Source organism: Kogia breviceps, chromosome 5, assembly GCF_026419965.1.
Source record: "Kogia breviceps isolate mKogBre1 chromosome 5, mKogBre1 haplotype 1, whole genome shotgun sequence".
Lineage (NCBI taxonomy): Eukaryota > Metazoa > Chordata > Mammalia > Artiodactyla > Physeteridae > Kogia > Kogia breviceps.
The window spans coordinates 60,573,259-60,599,126 of NC_081314.1; the positions used below are offsets into that span (position 1 = coordinate 60,573,259).

The window sequence follows — 25,868 nt, forward strand, 5'->3', positions numbered from 1 at the left end:
TGTTTATGTGAAACAATGTCTTCTAAGTACATTTATTTTTTAAAATAATTCAAAAGTAATTGTTATTCCTTAGCTGATTAAATGCTCTATAAGTCTTTAATAAAAATAGTAAGTAATCCCTTCATTTAAAAAATCTTATCTCCTATGAGAAGTAATAAAATAGTAAAATTTGTAATTTTATCTATGGGCTTAAAGTGTCTATCTTGTAAAACAATATATTTATGAAATACAGTGGGTTTGGGTTCTGATGGCAGTTGTTACAACTGGTAACACCAGTATGGGAGAATAGACATGCTATATGTTATGAAGGCTAACTCAGAGCAAAAAAGTTTATTCTACAAAAGAACACTGGAGGAGTAATTGCAATAAAATGTAAACAAGAAATTGTAAACAAGAAATAGCATCCCTCTCCCTTTACTTGACTAGTAAATAGTCTATACAAACTACATAGATATCAAAGGTTTTATATATGTACACAGCCAACATAATATCAAAATATATTTTATTCTGGACCTCTTTCAGATCTGATTCAAATTACAGTTGTCAAAGCAATACAATGCAAAGGGAAACTGCAACAACAACAACAACAAAAAATGTGCCTAGAAAGGAGAAAAGGGTCATTGGGGACAAATCATTGTGATGTGGAACCAAAATACATCATAAGTGTAATTAACATGGTCCAGGACAGCATAGAACATCTATATCAGTCTTCCTTACACAATAATCATGAAAACTGAACAATAAAGTTCTTTAACATGTACAAAAAACTGTCATGGGCTGGTTTACACTTGTACAACAATTTTAAAGTTAACTGGATAACTAAAGAAATGATGCAGACATTTTAATCCAGTGCTATAAGTAGGCTCACAGAATTAGACCCAAAGGATTTGTAAAAATCAAAATTAGAATATTATAGCTACAATGTCAAAGTCAGGAAAGAAGAAAATTACTTCTGTATTTAGGGATTACAGAGCTACAAAATGCAGTCTGTCTGTTTTTGTTTTTAATGAGATGGAAAAGTACATTAGACTAGATACAACATGCACAATGTTTTCTTGAACTTATCCAGAAACTCTAAAGAAAACACATGAAACAGCTTACTAGAAAAAAAATATGCCCTAGTTATTCACCCTGCTTCAACACTGTCAACGTAAAGGTGGAAATAAAGAATGCTATTAATACTTCAGAACTACTGATATAAGACATCAAATTTCTAAATCAGTGTATTAAAAAAGTGAACACTTTCTCTTTTTTTTGCTCTCTCTTCTACATTTAGTTAGAATCACGGTTTTTAAAAAAAAACTGATATTGCATGTGACACGTCAGAGCTATTACAGGAAGGAGTAATTCATAACTTCCCTAACTCCCCTTCCGTCCCTGCTGATTCAGAAGAAAACAAACAAACAAACAAACAAAAAACCAACCAGGGTCTCTTGTAGATTTGCTGCTATTCCCCAAAATGTTGGCATTTGCTGCCATGCCACAATGTTGGTCCACTGAAATAGGATTTCTGTGGAAACTGTCAACAGTAATTCACCAAATGCAAGTACCGTCCTTATTAGCATGTGAGAATAAATGCGGGTTCTATAGAAATGTACAATGTGCTTAAGAAAACGAAAACTGTTTGAAAAGAGTAAATAGCACTGCATTTGAGATTTATTTTTTCTACTTATCTAGTAAAACTTAACATTTTTGCTGACATAAGAATGGTCATTTGTGATTCCTTTAAACAGCAAAAATGCATACTCCTCTTCAGGCCTCTACTCAATAATAGTTTACATTACTCTTAACAAAATCATTCTACATAAACAGATAGCTCCTTAAAAATAGTACTCTCTCATTAAATCTAATTTGACAGAAATAAGTTTAAGGAAAAACGGAGTGCTTTATAAGTTAAGTGAAAAAGTACAAATCTTTGGCCTTTCTCTTGACATTTTTATATGTCAAAAAGCAAAAAACCTTCATGTAATTCAATCTAATGATTACTTTTTGCACCATAATTTGTTTTTTACACCACAAAAGGAGGCACTTTCAGTATCTGTAAAAGGTGTTTAATCCTAAAACATACTTACCTAGAGAATAATTAATTAAAACAGAATTCAATACACTCTAAGACCTATTAGGAAATTAAAAGTTAACCACTTCTAAAGTCACTTGAAAGTCAATGATGGTACCTGATCAATGACAGGAAATTGGGAATGGAACAAATATAAGAACTTAGGGGATTTCCTACATGGAGAAGAAAAAAGATATTCCTTTACGATGTTTAAGAGTGACAGCTGCTCTTTCCTTATTCTATTTTAATCAATGAGTATTCTATTCATTCAAGTTTTCCTTTCTATTTTTCCTTATAAGTTTCTTACAGTAGCCTATACAACAATGATATATAATGAATACCACAGAAAATCTACTGGAATCTGTAGATCTTCAGATAAGTTCTTAGAGAGAAAAAAAAAGGAAGGAAAAATAAGCAAGAACCTCAAAAATAGAACTTTACAGGCTGTGAAACTTGGTCTCTTATAATCATGTTACTGCTCAAATTAGAGGCAATCTTATTTATGTCTACTGGAGCAGCATCGTGGCACATCAGCAGGCAATGATGATGGTGAGAACAGCAGCAAAAAGAAATAACTGTATGCTCACAAAGAACCCAAGCCTACAAAATGGATACCTTTCTGATAGTTTATACTTAAAAGACCCAAGACTTCAGGATAATAAAGCTCTGTATTTATAATCTTTTATATGTCCTATTGTGGCTATTATGCTTAAGTAAAATAGCTAAAGATTAAAAAAAACAACAAAAAAAAAACCCCAAAAAACAGAGAAGATGACAACACCATAAACATGTAGCTGTCTATTTTGGCAGCTATACTGCAGAACTTCATGACTATCTTTTAATCAGCTGGGGGGAAAAAGTCAATAACTGTATGCAAATGAATAAACTGTCCATATCAAAATACAAAAAGTACTATCAATAATCACCTCTGACTTTCAGATTTAAATTCAGTGCAATTGACAAATGCATCGCTAAAGGAAAATGCAGCTTAAACATACTCAAAACATTTGTGTCTATTCCTGGGAGCACATTTAAAAATTATTGCACAGATTTTTAAAATTTTATTTACTTTTTTAAAACAACAACAGAGGTCAACCACAGATGTGGACCTCCAGCAATAAAAGCAGGATTTCAAGTGCCAGATACTCAGCATATTAGGTTTCCTACATAAGTCACAGGGTAATAGTTCTAAATATCTATAATGTGATCGAAAACCCTAAAAACAGCTGGCACAAAACCATCATGAATGACTGCCTCTCTGGATGTAAATTTTAAAAAATATTATTACAGTATCATAGTCCCCACTAACAACAACTGGGGTACACATAACAATGTACTGTGAAATTAAGTGTATTTATTCTCTTTACCAATAGCAAATGCTATCCTACCTTAGTAAAACCAAGACTTGCTTCAATCAATGCTGTTTTGTAAAAATAGCAAAACGACAAATGCTGAAAATCAAAGCTGCATTACTTGGGTTAAATCAGTTTCTACTTAAACTTAAAACATAGGTTAAAATTTTAGCAGTAAAAGCTTCAAAATAATTAGTGACAGTGTTATAAATTTGCCAAGCTTGATAATAAATGATATTCCTTAATTAAAATCTTTGAGGTATAAATTTGACAACTATTCTCTTCAAAATCGACACTTCTGGATTATTACATTAATCATGACAAACCCTGTTAATCACACATATAAACATAGCCCCATGCTATCATTTGTAGAATCTGTATATTTTAGCTTTTAGTTGTATGAGCACAGGAGGTTTTTAATCTGATACCTATACCTTTAAGAAAATATGTGATATTATAAACAGAGTAAAAGACATGATATAGTAGTGATTACTGAAAAAACAAAACATAGCAGCTTAAATCTAACTATTATTTGAAAAAATGTAGTCACAAGTACCACAAATGCAGAATTAGAGCAGCAGGGAGGTTAGTGCAATTATACCTTTTTAAAAATTTTTGAATCACTGCTATGTGAAAACACCTTGAAGCAAGTCTTTTGTTTTAAAGATTGTTTTTAAACTAAGGTAGCAAACATTTTGCCATGTGATGGCAGTGTTATATGTTGTTATCTTGCTTTGTAAAAAGAAAAATAACATGAGAGATTTTTAATACTGGAGTTTGGTTACATTACATTATTTAAGCTTCTACACAGAATGATGGACACTTTGAGAAGCTAATCCTTATCCAGAAACATTTTAATCTCTTAAAAAACAAAGCAAAAGAAACAAATAAGCAAACAACAAAAAAAACCCAAACCTACTTTGCTCCTTTACACAATAGTGCACATTTTAACCATAATTTAGTTATGGCTACAAGACATCAGAAGATTTTTTTTTTTATGCATCTTCTCTATGGTATTAAAAATTTTTTTGTGCCCTTCTAGTCTTTAATTGGCAGAAATATGTCCCAAAAAAGAAACTATTGCATTTAAGCCACATCACCAAAAAACAAAACAAAAAAACCAAAGAGAAAAAAAAAAATACTCACAACAAAAAAACAAAGCAAAAGCAAAAACAAAAAAACAGAGCATAATACCCTTTTACTGATGTGTCTTACAGATTGACATGACCAAAGTCATATAGTTCCATTTAATTTCCAATTCCCCCTTCTACAACATGCACCAATCGAATATATGCTCTGGGAGCCATAAATGTACCAAACATCTATCTCTTCAAAAGAATGCATTAAAATATTTTTAAGAATTTTTTGTTTAAAAGGTGAAAAAAATATAAACAAGAAACTGATTCACTCCCTTACTTCATGCATCCATAAACTAAACCAAAAACAAAGTTTAAAAGCAAGAACAAACTACTGCTGCAAGTTTTTTTAAGTCCGTTTTCTCTGTACAAACTGCTAAACTATTGAAGGGAAAAAAGAATATAATCCATGGTGTCTGCTGATTCAAAGGGGAGAAACAAGGCTGTCATTAGTATCCAAAAACTCGTACATGTATGGGCTGCTTTTATAACGCTTATTTTTTTCTCTCTTCTGTTTTTCATATCCAAAACTTCTAAATGCTATTTTAGGGGCACAGCAGATTAGATTCCAGCACTTGGTGAACAGAATTCACAAGCTGTGACAAAATTCTGTCATCTTCAGGGTGCAATTTTGTTTATATACACTGTATGTATATATTTCTCTTAGATTTGGCTGTAGTGGACTGGCCATGGTTCAAGTGGGACTATAGCAGTACTTGGGTCGGGGACAGTCATTTTGGCTATATACACATTCATAGTCGGTCCATGGCTTCCAACTAGTAGCGCTATTTCCGAAGGTCTAATACACAAACCTGTAAGAAATTAAAATAATCAACCAGTGTGTAAAGAATTTCATTGTACATTTTTATACAGTTTGGAATCTATTTCTTAGTTCCAAGTTCACGAAACTGGTAAAACAAAAGTAATCACAGCAATGGGCACCAACAGAAATCAGATAAATTGTCTGAAAGTAAATGGAGTTAACAACCATGGGCTAATACTACAGAGGAAGAATCATGGCTAACATGCTGAAGATTTACTCTGTTAATTAAAAAGTAGAAAAAAATATACTCAAAATAGACCATTTTTCTATCTCTTGGATCTTAATGGAAGATACTACAGATTACATCAAGTTATTGCTTCAGTAAACAGCTAATAGCTATCCCCTTTCCATCTTCCCTTTGCTTTCAGAACTTTAGAAGCCATAACTAGTATTTCTGTGAATACATGGCCAACCTCATTCTGAAAGTCTCTTGGTATCATACATTCCTCAATGCAGACCCAACTGCATCTATTTCCCCTTCCCTGGGCCACCAACACTCTTCTGCAAGGAAGAGAAGGCAAAAATAGGCATTAAAAATTCAAGTCTCTCTCACAGTGCTACACTTAATTTCAATGATGAAGGTTTCCACTAAAAATAACTGTCCATTTCTTGATTATGAAGGCACTCTTCTGGCAAAGATAGCCTAAATTCTGTTTACATTATTTGAATGAAATGAACATGAAAAGTATAGAGCCTTCAGTAAAAAAGGTCAATACCCATATCATAAAATTTATTTTTTAAAAAGAACACTTTTGTAGTCACTACCACAACAAGCCACATTTATTCACTATGCTTTCTCTCTTTCTTACACACACACACACACACACACACACACACACACACACTCTTTGGAAACACTTCATTATATACTTACTGAACCATCTGATGCACTGGCTCCAACCTTGTCTCCTGCTGCATTCCAACAAACTTCAAAAATTCCACCTGTTCCCCTATAGCTGTGAACTAGAGCACCTGTCTAAAATAATGAGAAGCAGAATCTTAAAAATAATATATTATTATATATGTCCAAATACTGAGGTAAAAATATTATATGGCTTTATTTCTAGCAATCCAATATAGGATTTAGCTTCAACTTCAAAATAAACAAGTTCTGAAATACCAGAAACGTGAAATGATGATCCTTTTACAAACAGACAGCACTAGCCTGCTCTCATCATACACGCATGCACGCACGCGCGCACACACACACACACACACACACACACACACACACACAGCTTCTCAAGTATTGATAACCATTCTTAGCTAAGGTATCTTTGGTTTCTTTGACCCTAGAAGTGCCCCTAAGCTAGGAGAATTATAAAAGAAGCTAAAAGAGCATATGTACATTACTACTGAAAGATGTTTTTAAGTTAAAAGAAAACAAAGTACAACCAGGAACACTACCAATTTCATCATCAATTTAGCTGACACATAACTCAATTATTTTATTCCTTTGGCAATGGAAACCAAAATCATTCAGCCGCCATTCAATAACTGAAACTTAGTACAAAAATGTATTCTCCTAAGAAACCAGTTATTAAACAGGGCAAAGGTCAGAGGTTCTGCTGTGAGAAATGAAAAATAATGAAAAATATGCTTCCGGTGTTCTGTCCTGACAAACCAGAAAAGTATCTCTCAGCTTCATGGACTAAAAAACTCAAACTGGAAGTAGCAGAACTACCCAAACACAACATGGCACCAAGACATAACCTTCTGAAACAGCCAGCCCTAAGCTAATCACTAAGCTAGAAGATCACAATGGGAAGTCTCAACTGTTCTTTCCCTGCTACCTAAAATTTCTCACAATTTAAGAGATTAATGAAAAAGCACGAGTACAGGAGGCCTTAAGTATCTACAGTTAATTAGAAGAGAATGGAGTAGCGCCAATGAGATCTAAGATAGGCTGCTGTTGTATAGAGTAAAATCTACAGGATTGTCAACTTTGGGGTTAAAAACCGACACTGTCTTTCAATAGTACTTACCAATTTCTAAGCTTGAATCAGGCTATAATTGAACTGAAACAGCATGGTCAACAAGCCAGAGCTATCACATTAACAAAAGCCAAAGGATCCTCAGCATCTACCCAAACCTGTGTTCTGACCAGACTGTAATAATTTAACTGTCAAATGCTTAGGTAACATATCATCCAAGTAATGAAAGAAAAAACTAGATGTACATACTGACAAAAAGACAATTACTTTCTCTTGCACTGAAAACTCACAAGATGTATTTTGCTATTTTCAAACTTAAAAGAAAAAAAGTAAAATGACATTCTGATACACAATAGTGATACAACAAAACAGTATGGTTACTCAAATGCCCTTAGAAGTCTAGCAGTATCTTCCCTTAGAACTCTACAGTTCTATACCCAAATTTTATTTTAAATTAATTTACTCAAAATGGAGTAAATGAGTGATGGAAAATATATACAACCAGCAGATTATCTATAAAGCCTCTGTTATTCAATCAAAACAGAAAGATTGGGAATTCCCTGATGGCCCAGTGGTTAGGACTCCATGCTTCCACTGCAGGGGGCACAGGTTCAATCCCTGGTCAGGGAACTAAGATCCTGCAAGCCAGGAAGGAATTAGATGTAATGAGAGAGCTCAGCATGTTTGATGGAGTCAACATCAACACGCCAAAATTCATAATGTTTCAAACATGAGCAACCACCAGTAAGTAAAAAGAATATTATTTTTTAAACATGCTATACACGGTAACAGTAAAATCCATAAGGCATCTCAATACATTTTGTAAAAAAGAAGATCTTTATGAAGAAATTATAAAACTCTACTGAAGGAAAAAAAAAGACTTAATGAGGGGGAATAACAAAGTTAGTCATTAAAATTAAACTAACAATGCAGGTACATACAAATGTATCAATCAATGGAATACAAGAAAATCTATGAACAAACTATACAAGAACGTAGCATATGAAAGGAGTGACATTCTGAAACAGTGAAGGGACAGTAAATAGTGCCAAGAAAACTGGTGATCCACAAAGAAAGAATTAGAACTATACCTCACACCATACATAAAAACACCAATTCTAAGGGAGTATAACATAAATGAAAAAATAAAACAGTGGGAGTATAAAATGAAAGAATAATGCTTTTATTTACAAAAAACCTCACGAATAATGAAAGAGAAACCAATAAAAAGAGTTATCTGTAGAGGATCAAAAAAAAAAATGGGAGCAAAACTTATCAGTGTATACCTTTTTATAATGGGGGGAGGGTGTTAGAGACCATTTGAATGTATAACTTAATCAAAAATAATATGGGAAAATGATGATTTATGCAAAATAGGCTGAGCAACTATGATGGTCAGCAACACAAAGAGAAAACAACCCACAATAACTTATTGTGCATATAATACAAGCAGCAAAGACCTGATTTCTGAACAGGGGGTGGGGCAGGGAGAGTCACGTGACTGATATTAAAGAAAAAGTATTTGGCATGTAAAAACTAAAACACTGAAAAGATTAAAATAATGAAAGCAACAAAACTGTTTTCTCCATTTTTAAGAAAGGATCTCTGTAGCATTGTCCCTAAAAAGGTGATACATAGTTTTAAGTTCGTTTCTGATAAATTATGTGCTCAATCATAAAACCTTGTCCTTTAACACATTTTTTTAACTGCTCATATATACCTTCTCCGAAGACAATTCTTTTAGAAAATAAAGAAATGGTATCATTTATCTAAATAAATGCACCTTAAACTCTCACATTTCATGTCTGCAAAACTGTTGGAAAAAATAAAACAGAGACTCCAAATTTTGGTCCATATTATGAAAATCTCACTTCAGCTGGTTTCGATCTTTACTTAGCTGTAAATTCCCCCCCAAAAATGCTCATATAAAAACAAAGAACTGAATTAATGACACAAAAGGAATGACAACCAAAACTAAAAAAAAAATTTTGTTTAGACAAATGCTTCTTACTAATATAAGAATACCTGACTATTTAAATAACTTGGGACATACCTGTGTGTTCCAGATGTGCACACATTTGTCAAAAGAACCACTCGCCAGATACCTGCCATCAGGACTAAAAGCTACACTGTACACAGGCTCTTGGTGTTTTGTCAGAGTATGGATGCAAATTCCTCGGTCTACATCCCATAATCTAACAGTAGAATCAAAGGATGCACTGACAAGGGAGAAAAAAAAAAGATTTTATAAGTAATGAAATACTCTCAGCCCCACCCCCAATCTACAATATTCAGCCATTCCTAATAGCTAGCCACGAATTGCTCATGAGAAGCAGATTGTGCTGTTAGGAAGAAAGTGTTCTGGAACCAAAGCTAATCGGAGAAATGGCAGCTTCATTAAGGGCATCTCCAAGTCTGTAAACTGGAAAACATAAGTGAGCTAATTCACTGTATTCCTTTACTCTTTAAATAACTCCTTTATATTGACCCACGGTTTTGAAATGCTACATTAAATATGTTTTTAACTTATTTTTTTTAATGCTGAACAAACTTCATTGCATTATGCCTCAATTACTTGGGTTTTAATCAATATTTGATATTATCCGTAAATTAATTGATATCTCCGGATACAAACATCCATTATGACCTGAAATAATAATAAAACTCTGTGTCTAAAGGTTCCCATTAAAAAAAAATATTCCTTGTAGGATACATTCCCATTTCATGGAATTTTTCCTAATTTTCTGTCATATTTATAAGAGGTTTTCTTTGTAAAAGACTCATAAAGGAAAAGCAAAACAGAAATGTTACCTTGCTAACATGAGGTTGGCATTTGGATTATTTGTCCCTGGCCCTGTTGGACTCCACTTGATAGTATAAATTTCTTTATTATGTGCTTGCAAATCATGGACACAGTTGTCTTGTTTCATACTCCATATCTAAGCAAAAAGGAAAAATGGATGTAATTATTTTTCCATACAAAGGGTACTTTTATAATATTATCTTGCCAGTCCAAAATACAGCGGTGTAACCAGAACAATAATAGAGATCAAGAGAATATATACAAATAAATTAAAATGTAGAATATATTTAATATTTATCTTTTAAAAATGACAAATTTGCTTCAAGTCCTTCCTAAATATTTATTCTGAGGCTTCAGGATTCAATTAACTGTAGTTCTAAGATTACTTTTGATAGCTTCAGATGGTACAAACTTGAACATTCAGTAAGTTCCTCAGTTAATGATCCTACAATGTTTAAAGCATTAGTTTTTATGCTGTCCTTTAAAATAAAAGATCGACATTATAAATTCCTCTTAAAATTTAGAATCAGGAACTATTTTGCAATCAGGAAAATAGATAAGCAACATACAGATAAATATAATGATTCATATCAACACCAAAGCACAGGCAACGAAAGCAAAGCAAAGGAAAAAAAAAAAAAAAAAAAGCAAGTGGTACTACATACAACTAAAAAGTTTCTGCACAGCAAAGGAAACAATCAATAAAGTAAAAAGGCAAACTATGGAATGAGAGAAAATACTGCAAACCATATATGCAATAAGGAGTTAATTTCCAAAATATGTAAGGAAACCCTACAACTCAACAGCAAAAAACCTAATAACCCAATTTAAAAATGGACAAAGGACTTGAATAGACATTTCTCCAAAGAAGATACACAAGTGGCCAATAGGTGGTGTATGAAGAGATGCCCAATGTCACTGATCATCAGGGAAATGAAAATCAAAACTATGAGATACCACTTCACAACTGTTAGGATGGCTATTAAAACTTTTAAAAATGTTGTCAAGGTTGTGGAGAAATTGGAAACCTTGTAAACTGTTGATAAATGAATGCAAAATGATGTAGCCACTATGAAAAATAGTATGGAGGTGCTCCCCCAAATTCTAGCAACTACCACTATATATGATCCAGCAATTCCACTTCTGGGTATTTATCAAAAAAAAAAAATCGAATCAGGATCTTGAGGAGGCATCTGTATGCCCTTGTTCACTGCAGCATTATTCATAAAAGCCAAGATATGGAAACATCCTAAGTATCTATCAATGGATGAATGGATGAAGAAAATGCATATATATACAATGGAGTATATTATTCAGCCTTAACATATGGGGAAATCCTGCAATATGTGACAACATGGATAAATTTTAAGGACGAATGTTGCATGATTCCATTTACACGATGTATCTAAGAGTCAAACTCATAAAAACAAAGAAACGAATGGTGGGGATAAACAGCAAGGTCCTATAGTATAGCATAGGAAACTGTATTCAGTATCCTATAATAAACCACAAAGGACAGAAACTAACACACCATTCATTGTAAAGCAATTATACTCCAATAAAGATGTTATACAAATAAAAAATAAACTATTGGTGTAAAAAAGAAAAAAAAACATAATGGAAAAGAAAAAAAAAAAAGAATGGTGGTTGCCAGAGGTGGTGGGGTCACAGGGAGGGGCTGCTAATCAACAAGCATAAAATCTCAGCTCTAGAGATCTGCCTCACTGCATTGTGCTTACGGACAATAACACTTGTTTTGTGCACTTAAAAATCTGTTAAGAGTAGATCTCATGTCAAGTATTCTTCCCATATAAAATTCAGAAATTGTAAATGATTCACATACAAGAAACCATGAAAAGTAACAAAGCAGTATGGTTAAAATGGTGAGTAGAGAATACGCCTTTCTAGAGTTGAAAACATGCCTATGTATACAGGTTAAAAAATAATTCATATTATTTTTCAGCAAATATTAAGAGAAACCTACACCAACAGTATTTCTAACAAAATCATTCAGTAAAGACATGGGGGGAAACCCTGCCAAATACAAACACACATACACCAAACCCAAGTACCAACAAAGAAACAAAAATTAGCTGTGCTTCACACTTCTGCAATAAAACTAATGAGATAATGAAGCAATAACATCATGTTTTTGTATCCTAGGTATATATAACTCCATGTAAATAAATCCAAAAGGTATGTTTCCAAAACATATTGATATTTCTTGTGAGCTTTCGATAGCACTGATAACACTGACCACTCTCATCCATCACCTCCCTTGAAATACTCTTCTCTCTACACACTGTTTCCACTGAGGTCATTCCAATTTCCTATTGGAGTCTCATTCCTCTTGAGCTGCTAAATGCTAGAGTTTCTTAAGACTTTTTTAAGCTTTCCTCTTCTTTTACTCTGTACATTTCTACCTACACAATTTTGTCCATGCCCATGGCTTTGAATGACTACCCACCTATTGAGAATTCCCAAATTTTTTATGTCAGGCTTAGAACTGTTCTCTGAGCATCAGACCGACCTGGCACCTCCACTTGCATGACTCAAAGGCACTGTCCAAGCTGGACATAATCTTCTCACTCATCTGCTGTTCCTTGTTCTCAAAATATGGCTTCACTAGACATTATCCATCCTTCTAGCTTCTGCTTTAAAATTATATGACCTTTTATTATTCTTAGAAAAAAAGCTCTCTAACACTTTCTAATTTAAACTTCTCTCTCTAGCTGCAACTCAGTCCCTGACAGTAGGCTCTCTATAGCCACCGGCCTTCTTGCATTGCCTCGTATGTGCCATACTCTGTTCCAGAAGAAATTTTTCATTTTATCAGCATAGTGCATGTGCACGCAAAGTAATCTCACAAACAAGAGCGTGAAGAAAAGCATTTTTACCAGCAACGTTTACAAAGGAGTCCAGGCTTGAAAAAACTATCTAACTAAAAACACAGCAGGTATTTAAGGAAAAAAACCACCAGGTTACCAAGGTTACATTTAGTCTGTTCATGGGAACAGGAAAAGCAGTTTTCCTTCATGATTATCCTATCTATAAGGGTCATCACGTCTGCAGTCAACTGGCACTGTAAAGTCAAAGATAAATTATTTTCATACAGTTAACATGGTGAAGCATAGGGTGCAAGCTTCATTAATTTTGAAGATTAGTATTATGTTATTCTTTATCTCAAAATGCCTTTCTTCTTTAATTTTGGTATGTCATATGTGTAAGGTGCTAGGTGTTAGTTTTTGCTTTTAGTTATGCACAAGAAAAACATAAATTCATACTGAGATGTGAATACTGACATGTCAACTATACTCACTCACCAATTAAGCTATATATCTACTATGTATCAGTTTCCCAGAAAGGGTGATATATACTCACACCACAGCAAAATCCAATTAACACAATTCTCAGAATTTCAGTCAAATCCATGAATCCTACAAAGATCTTTGCTACCTATGAGTCAGATCTTTACATGTGCAAACAACCTTTAATTGTACCAATATATGACTCCCTAATAGTGAAGACAATTTATAACAGCACAAACCTCAGTATCATAATTCCCAACTATAAGAGAGACATTCTAAACAATCTTAAAACAGCCAGAGCAGCCACACTGTGTAATTCCTCAACCCCATTTCTCCCCACTATCTGAATTACCTTTAAAGTCATGTCATCAGAACAGGATGCCAGGAGATTGCCAGTTGGGTCCCATTTGATAGCATTTACTTCATTCTAAAAATAACAGTGAACATTCACATTTTCATTTCATAGACTTGGCTGTTCTTTGGGTATTAAACATGCATACTTCAAAACCACTCTGAAACATTACTTATTCATCATAATCACTTTAAAGGAGGGAAAAAAAGATTTCTCACCGTGTGTCCCTGGAATGTTTTAATAGGTCTGTCTTGTCCTAACTTACAGACATGAATGCACATATCTGTACTACAAGAAGCAAAGGTGTTGTTGCTCTGCCAATCAACATCCAATGCTGGAGCTGAAAAGAAAAACAGGCAAGGTTTGCATTCATTCCACATGTACTGAAATCTAGGAGCTTTAGTTTTAAACCATGGTTAGACATTAAGTATGCTAACAGGAACTTAAAATATTTTACTTTATACTTTTTATGGTATTAATAGAATTTTTAAAATTATGGCACTTAAATATTACAAATATTAATACATTTCAGTTTGGTTGTCTCCATGTGAGACACAGCCTAATAGAAAGTACACTGGCCTGGTCACCAGGAGATGAGGGTTCCTGAGAGCTTGCCCTGTAAATTACTAGCACTGGATTCTTGGTTCCTCATTTGCAAAATGATAAAACTAAATGTGATGCTACACTTCCTTTTGTTCTGAAATTCTGTGAGTGTTCAATGGATAAGGAGCCTTGTTTTGCTACTCCCTAACTAGTGGGCCCTAAGCAAGTCACCTCTCATGCTATTTTTCTCTTCTAAAACAAACGTGGGGACTTCCATGGTAGCACAATGGTTAAGAATCTGCCTGCCAATACAGGGGACAGGGGTTCGATCCCATCCGGGGAGATCCCACATGCCACGGAGCAAACTAAGCCCTTGCGCCACAACTACTGAGCCTGAGCGCTAGAGCCCGTGAGCCACAACTACTGAGCCCGTGCGCCTAGAGCCTGTGCTCCGCAACAAGAGAAGCCACCGCAATGAGAAGCCCGTGCTCCACAACAAAGAGTGGCCCCCGCTCGCCACAACTAGAAAAAAAAATAGCCCATGTGCAGCAACGAAGACCCAACACAGCCATAAATAATAAATAAATCTATAAAAATTAAAAAATAAAAAATAATTTAAAAATGGGGATAAAACCTTTAAGCTTAGTACCCAAGGATTTTGTGAAAATCAAGTTAGATTATATGTACGGAAAATACTTTGTAAATCACAAGTTAGACAAACGTTACACTGAATAAGCATCATTTCCACTGTCTACTCAACTGATAAATGGAATATTGCATGATTTGCAAATACATTTTTCTTCTAAGTGATTCTTGTCAAATACCTCTTAAAATCTACATCATTGAATTTAAAACCTTGGAGGCCCAAAAGCTGGCTGGCATTTAATATTTATTTTAGCTCTGATATGATTAAAGATTCTTTCATTTTCCCCTGATGCAAAGTGCAAAGCCTCTCTACAATTAGCAATGCAGATTAAGGTAATGTAGCAAGTAATTGGGTTAAGCAATAGAAGCATATCAAAAACACTGGATTTAGAGTAGGCAGGAGGTAGTTGGGGGGAAAGGTGAGATTCAAAAACCAAGCACCCTTGGCTCAAGATGAGGAAAACCCTGAAGTACAACAAACACTCCAGAGCCCTGCCTGGATCAGGTTGAGCCTGGACCTTCTTCACCAGCAACTGCTCCCTTTCTCGGCTCCCTCCCTCTTTCCTATCCTGCTTCTGGGAGAATCCCAACTGAATCAGCCAGTGAACAAAAATACAGGCCCACTGTGATCAGCACTATGTTTGATTCGCTGCTGTTTGTGTGCATCACAACTTCTTGGAACAATGTAGACGACCATCCTATTCATCTGTCAGCTTATCTTCAGTCCATTCTCACCACACTTTGCCCTGCTATGCTCTCTGCATGCAGGGGGCTGACTCTTGCAAATTACAGATCCCAGGCCTCTGTGCCTGCAGGTTTCCAGATGGGCTCATTCAGTGGAAGACACTGTCCAGAGTCCAAGGTCAGGAGAAAGAAGGTAGACAGGCAATTTCTGTGGTCCTCCCTCTTTCAGACTGGGTCTTTGGCAGTGACTATGATTGCTCCACAGTAACTATTCTTGCCAGGCAGCCTCTCCTTGGAGGTTCCCAGCCCCACTGGGTAGTTGGATCCTATCTTCTCTACAGTCTTAGGTTTACTGCAGTTGTTAAACTCTGAGTTACCTCATCCTCCTCTATTTTTCACTCTTCCAGTACTTCCGCAACTGTTTCCTTGTATTGTCCCCCTTTCTTGGATTACCTGGTGTAGATTTTGTTTTTGTGCCTTGGAATTGGATTCAGTGACAGCACCTTCATTTTCACAGTAAATATTACTTAACACATTACTGACCAGGGGATTTTTCTAGAAACTAACGCCTGTGGCTGTAATACATCTCTGGTCAAAAATGCATTAAGATATAATTTTTAAAAAGACCATTTTAACAAAATGTTCCTTTGGTAAATACTGTTATAGTGTTAGGAAGTGTCGGGGGGGGGGAGGCCTGAAAATCTAACTAATTTAAAGGACAATTAAAAGCATAACAAAATGCTATGAAGAAAACCAAGTATCCTGTCATGCTCCACCAGGGTGTTAATTTGGTAGAGAGTCATCTGCAAAATGTTAAATAGGAGGCTGAGAACATTTGAAACAGCATTCAAACAAATATACCAATAGGTTCAGAACAAAACAAAAACAAATTGTATAACCAGGTAAAGATAAGTGGAGGAAGCTGGGGAATGGTGCCATATGAGTTATGTGATTAATACTTCTGTGATATGCCTGGTTCATAAGATACAGTGATAACAGACTGGTATAATCTAAGAACCCATACCTCCTTACTTTATATTTATTCCTACCTCACACCAGTTAGAATGAGCATCATCAAAAAATCTACAAACAACAAATGCTGGAGAGGGTGTGGAGAAAAGAGAGCCTTCTTGCACTGTTGGTGGAAATGTAAACTGATACAGCCACTATGGAGAACAGTATGGAGGTTCCTTAAAAAACTAAAAATAGAATTACCATATGACCCAGCAATCCCACTACTGGGCATATACCCAGAGAAAACCATAATTCAAAAAGACACATGCACCCCAATGTTCACTGCAGCACTATTTACAATAGCCAGGACATTGAAGCAACCTAAATGCCCATCAACAGATGAATGGATAAAGAAGAGGTGGTACATATATACACTGGAATATTACTCAGCCATAAAAAGGAATGAAATTGGGTCATTTGTAGACAGGTGGATGGACCTAGAGACTGTCATACAGAGTGAAGTTAAGTCAGAAAGAGAAAAATAAATATATTTAATGCATATATGTGGAATCTAGAAAAATGGTACAAATGAACCGGTTTGCAAGGCAGAAACAGAGACGCAGGTGTAGAGACCAAACGTATGGACACCAAGGGGGGGAAGCGCAGGGGGGCAGGGGTGTGGGGGTGGTGGTGTGATGAATTGGGAGATTGGAATTGACATGTATACACTACTATGTATAAAATAAATAAGAACCTGCTGTATAAAAAAATAAAATAAAATTCAAAAAATAAATAAAAATGAGTCTAGTAATACAAATTCTTTAGGATAAAAACACATCTTTAACATAAAATATATTTTTATGAAGGTAATATGTGAGAGGTGTGCTTACTATTTACTAGTCTCATTTTAAACATGATGAAAGAGGCTAAGAAAAGTTAATTTGCCTAGTGTTACAAAATCTTTTAAATTCCTAGAGCTGGAATTCCCTGGCGGTTCAGTGGTTAGGACTCCGTGCTTCCACTGCAAGGGGCACGGTTCGATTCCTGACTGGGGAACAAGGATCCCACAAGTGGTGCAGTGAAGCCAAAAAAAAAAAAAAAATTCCTGGAGCTAAGATTCAATTTCTGTGCCCTCCAATTCTGATTTATTTTTTGATTAACCCATGCATCCTTCACAATTTAGAAAGGTAACAAACCTATGAGGGAAGGGAAAAAAGGCATTTAATATTCATTTGCTTTTTTTTAAAAAAAAAGCTTCATTGAGATATAATTCATGTACCATAAATTTCATCCATTTAAAGTGTACAATTCAATGGTTTTTAGTATATTACATTAATAATTTTAAGATATTGTGGTCATATATAACATTTGTCATTTAATTAACTGTACAATTCAGTTGTACCAATTACATTCACAATGTTGTACAGTCATCACCACTATTTTCAAAAGTTCTTCATCACCCCAAACAGAAATTCGTGTAACCATTAAGCAGTAACTCTCCATTTCCCCCTCCTCACAGCCTCTGTAACCTTGAATCTTTACGTTTGTCTCTATGAATTTGCCTATTCTAGACATTTCATCTCTTGAAATATCTAGAATCATACTCTAGACTGATTCTAGATTCTACTCATGTAGAATCATACTCTTTGTCCTTTTATGTCTGGTTTATTTCACTTAGCATAACATGTACAAATTCTCTGGTGTTGTAGCATGTATCAGAACGTCATTCCTTTTTATGGCTGAATAATAATCCATGAATAATAATCCATTGTATATAGAGACCCATTCTGTTTTTCCACTCATCTGCTAATGGACTGTGGGATGGTTCCTACCCTTTGGCTACTGTGAAAAATGCTGCTATGAACATTGACAAACACGAATTCATTCAAGTCCCTGCCTTCAATTCAATTACCTAGGAGTAGAATTGCTGGGTCATACAGTAACTCTAGCTTTCTGAGGAACTGTCATACTGTTTTCCACAACGACTGTCCTATTTTACATACCTACTAGCAAAGTACAAGGATTCTAATTTCCCTACATCATGGTAAACACTGTTATGTTTTATAGCCATCCTAATGAATATGAAGTGGTTAACTCATCTATAATCATGATTTATGCTTTATGTAAGAGTGTATACAGACAAAAATACAGTACAGGAATTAAAATATGGTAATTTAAAAACATGGTAGACTTTCATTCCTGATCAAGATGGAGTACCAGGGACCAAATTTACCTCCTGCCCAAAACGACCAAAAAAATTACAAAATATATGAAATAATAGTTCAGAACTCTAGGCACCAGGCAATAAAGGACTGTGGTCCCTGAGAGAAGGGAACTCAACTAACAATGTGCCTCTATAACTGCTCAAGCATATGATCTAGAAAAATGTCCAGATCTTGGCACAGGGAAGAGGAATCTCCCTAGGAAGAAATTAATGAAATTCCTAAGCGGAAGAGATAAAGCTCAAAATCTGGAAAACTGAAGGCAGCTAGGATTCACAATACTAGAAGGGACAGAGCTATGCAGAGAAAGAATTCTAAAGACCTGCAGTGGGCCCTATTCACACAATTAGATGAGTACTAATCAGCACAAGTATCTGAAGATACTAGCTGAGACCTGGGAAAGAACCACTCAATAGAATTAGAAGAAACAATGCCTGATACTCAAGACTGTGAACAGTGTCTAAATCCATCAGATTAGAAAACCTTTTGATTCATGGAACACTGGTTAGAGTACATCTAGGTTCTTGCCTCAGTACCAGGAAATAAATAGCTCTATGCTGAGCACTGTTTCACTGCCATTTAACAAATCTTACAAGCATGACCCAAAAGGATCAAACCATTTCCAAGTAATTTAACTATGTTCCAGAATAAATCCACAAATACTTCTAAGAATACAGAAATATCCAGCAACCAACGACATAAAATTCAAAATGCCTCACTTCCAATCAAAAGTAACAAGGCATGCAAAGATGCAGGAAAATATGACCAAAATGAAGAGAAAAATCAAACAATAAAAACTGACCTAGACATTAAAGCACTTGCAACTATATATGATTTGTTCAAATAGTTAAATAGCAACATGGAAGATGTAAAAAAGACCTAAATCAAACTTCTAGAGATTAAAACTGAAACATGTGAGATAAAAAACATACTGGATGGAATAAACTGTAGATTAGATGCTGCAGAAGAAAAGATGTGTGAACTTGAAAACAGCAGAGATTATGAAAAAAAAAAAAAAGACTGGATAAAAAAAGGAACAGCACATCAGTGTATCACGGGACATCAAGCAGACTACTAAACATAATCAGAATTTCAAGTTAAAAAAATGTGGGGAGGGGGTAGAATATTTTTTAAAGAATAATGGACAAAAAATTTTCAAATTTCAAGAAAACTATGAACAAAGAAATCCAAGAAGCTCCAAGGACAAAAAACATAAAGAAAACTAAACCAAGGCACAACATATGCAAATTGCACAAAATCAGTTATAAGGAGAAAAATCTTAAAAGCAGCCAGAGAAAACAATACAAGAATAATAAGGATGAAAATGGTAGCAAGTTCAAATTGAAAATAAAAGAGGACAGAGCAACATTTTCTTTAAAGTACTGAACGAAAAAAACCCTGTCAACCCCAGAATTCTATACCCAACAAAAATATCGTTCAGTAATGAAGGTGAAATGACGACTTCTTAATACCTACAAAAAGAATTCATCAACATAAGATTTACACTATAAGGAATGTTAAAGCAGTTCAGGGGCTTCCCTGGTGGCGCAGTGGTTGAGAATCCGCCTACTGATGCAGGGGACACGGGCTTGTGCCCCGGTCTGGGAAGATCCCCATGCCGCAGAGCGAATGGGCCCGTAAGCCATGGCCACTGAGCCTGTGCCCCACAGCGGGAGAGGCCACAACAGCGAGAGGCCCGCGTACCACAAAAAAAAAAAAAAAAAAAAAAAAAAAAAAAGCAGTTCAGGCAGGAAATAAATGATACCAGATGAAACTACATTATCTGTGCAAAGGAATGAAGAGTTGGAAATGGTAACTATGGGTAAAATATTTTATTATTTAACCCCTTTAAAATATCACTTGAAGGTAGATGGTGGTAAGTTAAAGATCTATACTATAAATCCCAAGGCAACCATTATAATAAAAGATTTACAGTTAATAACCCACCAAAGGAGGAAAAATATAATCATACAAATATTCAATTAATCCAAATGGGGCTTCCCTGGTGGCGCAGTGGTTGGGAGTCCGCCTGCCAATGCAGGGGACACGGGTTCGTGCCCCGGTCCGGGAAGATCCCACGTGCCGCGGAGCGGCTGGGCCCGTGAGCCATGGCCGCTGAGCCTGCGCGTCCGGAGCCTGTGCTCCGCAATGGGAGAGGCCACAACAGTGAGAGGCCCGCGTACCGCAAAAAAAAAAAAAAAAAAAAAAAAAAAAAATTAATCCAAATGGAAGCAGAAAAATAGCAAAAGAAGATGAGATAAATAGAAATATGATTAAATGCAATCATTATCAATAATCACATTAAACGTAAATAGCCTAAATATTGCCATTAAAAGGCAGACGTTGATACTGAATGAACAAGCAATATACGATGCCTACATAAAATACACATCAAATATAACAAAATTAATAGATGAAAAGTAAAACCATGGAGAAATATAAACCATGCCAACACTAACCAAAAAAAAACTGGAAGGGCTACATTAATATTAGACAAAGTAGATTTCAGAGCACAAAAAATAAAATGGAAAAAAAAAAAAGAGGGTCGCTAACAAAATGATAAAGGGGTCAATTCAACACGAGGTTGCAACATTCCTAAATGTTCATGCCCCTAATAACATTGTTTCAAAATACATAAAGCAAAAATCGACAGAGCTTCAAAGAAAATAGAAATTATTGTATTTTCCAATTATTGTTGATGATTTCAATACCCCTCTCTCAGTTACAGATGGTATAAGTAGACAGAATAATCAGTAAAGGCCATAAAAGATTTGAACATTATCAAACAACTTGACCTAAATGACAATGGAAAGCAATATTACAAAGATCTTTAAAGTTTTTCCAAATACTCAGAAATTAACACACTTCTAAATAACCCATGGGTCAAAGAAGGGATCAAAATTACTCCAGAAAGTTTTTTTTTTTTTCTTTGTGGTACGCGGGCCTCTCACTGTTGTGGCCTCTCCTGCTGCGGAGCACAGGCTCCGGACGCGCAGGCTCAGCGGCCATGGCTCACGGGCCCAGTGGCTCCGCGGCATGTGGGATCTTCCCGGACCAGGACACGAACCCATATCCCCTGCATCGGCAGGCGGATTCTCAACCACTGCGCCACCAGGGAAGCCCAAGAAAGTATTTTGAAATGAATGAAAACACATTTGAAAAATTTTGAGATGTCACTAAGTAGTAGTTAGAAGTAATTTATAGCACTAAATATCCCCATTAGAAAAGCAGAAAGGTCTCAAATCAGTGACCCCAACTTCTACATCAAGCAAAAAGAAAAAGAGCATATTAGATTGATACTGAAAGCACGATACATAAAAGAACAAATTAATAAATTAAGGAATTCATCAACATTAATAATAGCTGATCTCTGAGGCACACTGTCAAAACAATACAGAGACAATCCACAGACTATGAGACAATATTTGTAAATACTTGATAAGACTTGTATCCAGAATATATAAAGAGTTCACAAGACTCAATAATAAGAAAACAACAAAGTTAAATTAAAAATCCAAAGATCTGAACAGATTCTTCACCAAAGGAGACATACAGGTGGTAAATTAAACCATGACAAGATGCTCAACATCATTAGTCACTAGGAAATGAAAACCACAGTGAGATATGACTACATGCTCATTAGGGTGGCTACAATTAAAAAGACTGACCAGGCTTCCTTGGTGGTGCAGTGGTTGAGAATCCACCTGCTGATGCAGGGGACACGGGTTCGTGCCCTGATCCGGGAAGATCCCACATGTCGCAGAGTGGCTGGGCCCGTGAGCCACGGCCGCTGAGCCTGTGCGTCCGGAGCCTGTGCTCCGCAACGGGAGAGGCCACAGCAGTGAGAGGCCCGCGTACCACAAAAAATAAGTAAATAAAAAAAGACTGACCACATACCAAGTGCTGGCAAGGAAATGGAAGGACTGGAATACCCACTGCTGTTGAGAATGTAAACCAGTTTGGAAAACATAAACTTTGGAAAACAGTTGGGCAGTTTATTAACAAGTTAAACACAGACTACTATATATCTAGCCATAACTCTCCTAGGTCATTACACAGAGAAATGAAAACACAAGTTCATAAAAAGATAAGCACATGAATGTTGATAGCAGTTTTATTTGTAATAGCTAAAACCTGGAAACAAATTTGCTTCAACAGGTAAATGGATAAACAAACTGGTATATCAACATAATAGAATACTACTCATAAATCAAAAGAAATGCAAAATAATTATGCAGAGTGAAAGAAACCAGACACAAAAAGAATACATACTGTGTGATTCTACTGATATAATGTAAACTAGTTTCTGGTGACAGAAAGACTATCAGTGGCTACCTTGGGAAACTTCTGAAGCTAACAGATGTACTGTCTTGAGTGTGGTGTTTCAGTAGTGTGTGTGTGTGTGTGTGTGTGTGTGTGTGTGTGTGTGTGTGTGTGTGTGTGTGTGTGTGTGTTTGTATACATACACATGTCAAAATATATCACACTGTGCAATGTAAATATGTATAGATGATTTTACACCAATTATACCTCAATAAAGCCATTTTAAAAAACCAAAAAAGCATGACAGGAAAGAATACCATGGGTAAAAATGTTATTTATTTGTAAAATGACTTCAACACCATCTACCTCATTGGGCTGTAGCCAAGACTAAATGGGATCATGTATATAAAGAGCATCATCTCCAACACAGAGGTCGTATACATTATATAGCAGCTAGTAACAGTGCCACACACACACTGATTTCAATCTTCCATCACTCCTAGGATGTAGGAGAAACTTTAGGCAGAACAGCCAGAGGGCTAAGAGAATTCCATCTGGGTGAGGACTAGACTAGAAGCAAAGGTGAAACGGGATTAAAACAGGTAAACAAAAACTGACGTGTAAATGCTTATTAATGTGGTAAGTGTTAATCAAGCTGAAATGTTTAACATAAGACTTGCAAAATTATGTTACTCAGATACTACTGAAAAATAATTTTTGTACCTTATTTGGCTTGTTTAATCACACTAAATAGAGAAATACAAAAAAGCAAAATGCCAGAAGCTGTATATTTCTATTTTAATGGTAACACTATGCCATTGGCTGTTTGTAAAAAGTATGTTATCGAAGATTTGAAAATAACCAGAGTTACTTAAGTCAGCCTCCAATGCAAAACTCTACCCAACGACAACAAAATCTTGCAAAATGCAATTAAATCAGGCAGTACTAAAACTACTGTTCTAATAGTTATTAGGCATCTTGTTCCAGTTCAACATCAGTTCCTGTCCTCAGGAACCTCCCTGAAAGTAGGCACAAAAGTTCTAGGCTGCACAAGAGTGTAGGTACTAAAATCCAGGTGTCTCTACACATCAGGATGTATACCCTGTTGCATGGCCGTATATCATGCAGAAAGAAGCACACTATTTTGGGGATCATATTTATCTGGTATAAGTATTTAAAATTATTTAATTAAAAGAGAGAATTATTATTTATTTCTTAAAAGAGAAAAACATCTAAAGCACCAAAGTTCCAACACTACCAGGAAAGCCTAATAATTTTTATTTTAGGTAAGCAGGTGGTCTGAATTTAGATACATAAATCCAAAATGAAAAATGACAATATCTAAATTTGTAGGAGTTTATGCAGTATTTTCATATATATGTCTTATGCTCTTAACAAATGGTATTATTTTTATCCCTCATTTACAGACAGAGAAAGTAAGGCTCAGAAAGGTTCAAGGACATGCTCAATCTTAAAAGTTGTTAAGTGGGGTGGAATTGACATTCACACCTAGACCTCCTGACTCAAAAACCTATGTTCTTACCATTAAATATTACCAACTCTAATTGCACCAGGCTGCAAGCGCTTTTTTATGGTACATTTCACAGAAAACGTTTGATGATCCTGACAATTAACTATCTGAAAGTCAAAGAACATCAACTCCTCAACGGACTAGTAACAAAACTGATATTGGATATTTCAAGATTTTAGATGAATTATATGCTATTAAAAGTTTAATTAGAAAAATAGAAGAAAGTTCTAATTCTCATGTAAATTGTGAAGATTTACCTGAATGAAAAGGAAATTGTTGTTTGGCTTCACCAGTATGTGCATCCCAAATAATTGTAGTCTGAGATAGAAAAGAAAAATATACTGCTAAGAAGGTAGAAAGAGTTTATCATAGATGCATAAATTAGATGCCTAATTATATTAAAGCAATATGAAATGTCAGAGTACATTTAATTTAATTTTTTAACATTTACCTTTAGTACAATGAGGCTATATTCCACTTCGGGGGAAGGGGAGGGGAGGGATGAATATTAAGCAGTTTAATTTTTCCCTGGTGACTTTTTATCAGTCAACTTACTTCAAACAACAATTACTGTTGTCTAGAAAGTACCAGACATTATATTGCTTAAGAGTGCTTAAGAAACTCCATTGCAATAGTGTATTTAATGTAAGATTTTTATAGCTGCTTAGCTATAAGGAGGCAAATTTTTGGTTAATAAAGTAATCAGTTAATTCCCAATATTAAGATTTTTAATGCTCACATTTACCTATAAAAGGCAGCTTGAATTCTGACAATAAGTAAAACAATGTCTTTTAAATTACATCAAAGTATGACATATAAGTCTGAATAGATATATTCACAATTCCTTTAATACCCTCCCATCACTAATTTTATAACTTTGGGGTCATAAAATATTGTAGACTAACAGTAACTATTAATGGGGCACTTCCCTCCCATTCCTGGCCTCCTTCATTTTTCTTCCTTATTTTTCTACTTCCCTTTTTGACAATATACAGTTAACTCTGAGTGTGTACTTTCCTATATTAAAATAATCTTAAATCTGTATTCATTTTGGGAGGTGTGGTAAAGGCAATAACTTTAGAAAATGAAGGAGAAAGAAGGCCATGATTTCAACCTATCCATATTTACCAGTCCTGTTAGGTGAAAAGAGTTGGAAAGACCAGCATTTCTTACATTTTCAATTAAACATTAGGAGTTCAGCTAACAGACTGGCTCTAAGATTTCCCATGAAACCTCTCCAGAGCCATACTCACTGATGAGAT

General features: G+C 35.2%; 1 protein-coding gene across 7 annotated transcripts in view; it reads right to left on the reverse strand.

The window, feature by feature from the left end:
* Window positions 1-485: 485 nt before the first annotated feature.
* The window catches only part of TBL1XR1 (TBL1X/Y related 1), a 179,917-nt gene continuing 154,534 nt past the window's right edge, over window positions 486-25,868 (reverse strand). For all 7 annotated transcript variants that reach the window (XM_059063950.2, XM_059063953.2, XM_067034036.1 and 4 more), the window contains 7 exons: window positions 24,864-24,924; window positions 13,983-14,104; window positions 13,765-13,839; window positions 10,113-10,240; window positions 9,355-9,520; window positions 6,242-6,343; window positions 486-5,356 (listed from right to left, as the gene is read on the reverse strand). In XM_059063950.2, coding sequence (XP_058919933.1) covers window positions 5,330-5,356; window positions 6,242-6,343; window positions 9,355-9,520; window positions 10,113-10,240; window positions 13,765-13,839; window positions 13,983-14,104; window positions 24,864-24,924 — 681 coding nt within the window. In that variant the 3' untranslated portion in view covers window positions 486-5,329. The remainder of the gene's footprint in view (window positions 5,357-6,241; window positions 6,344-9,354; window positions 9,521-10,112; window positions 10,241-13,764; window positions 13,840-13,982; window positions 14,105-24,863; window positions 24,925-25,868) is intronic.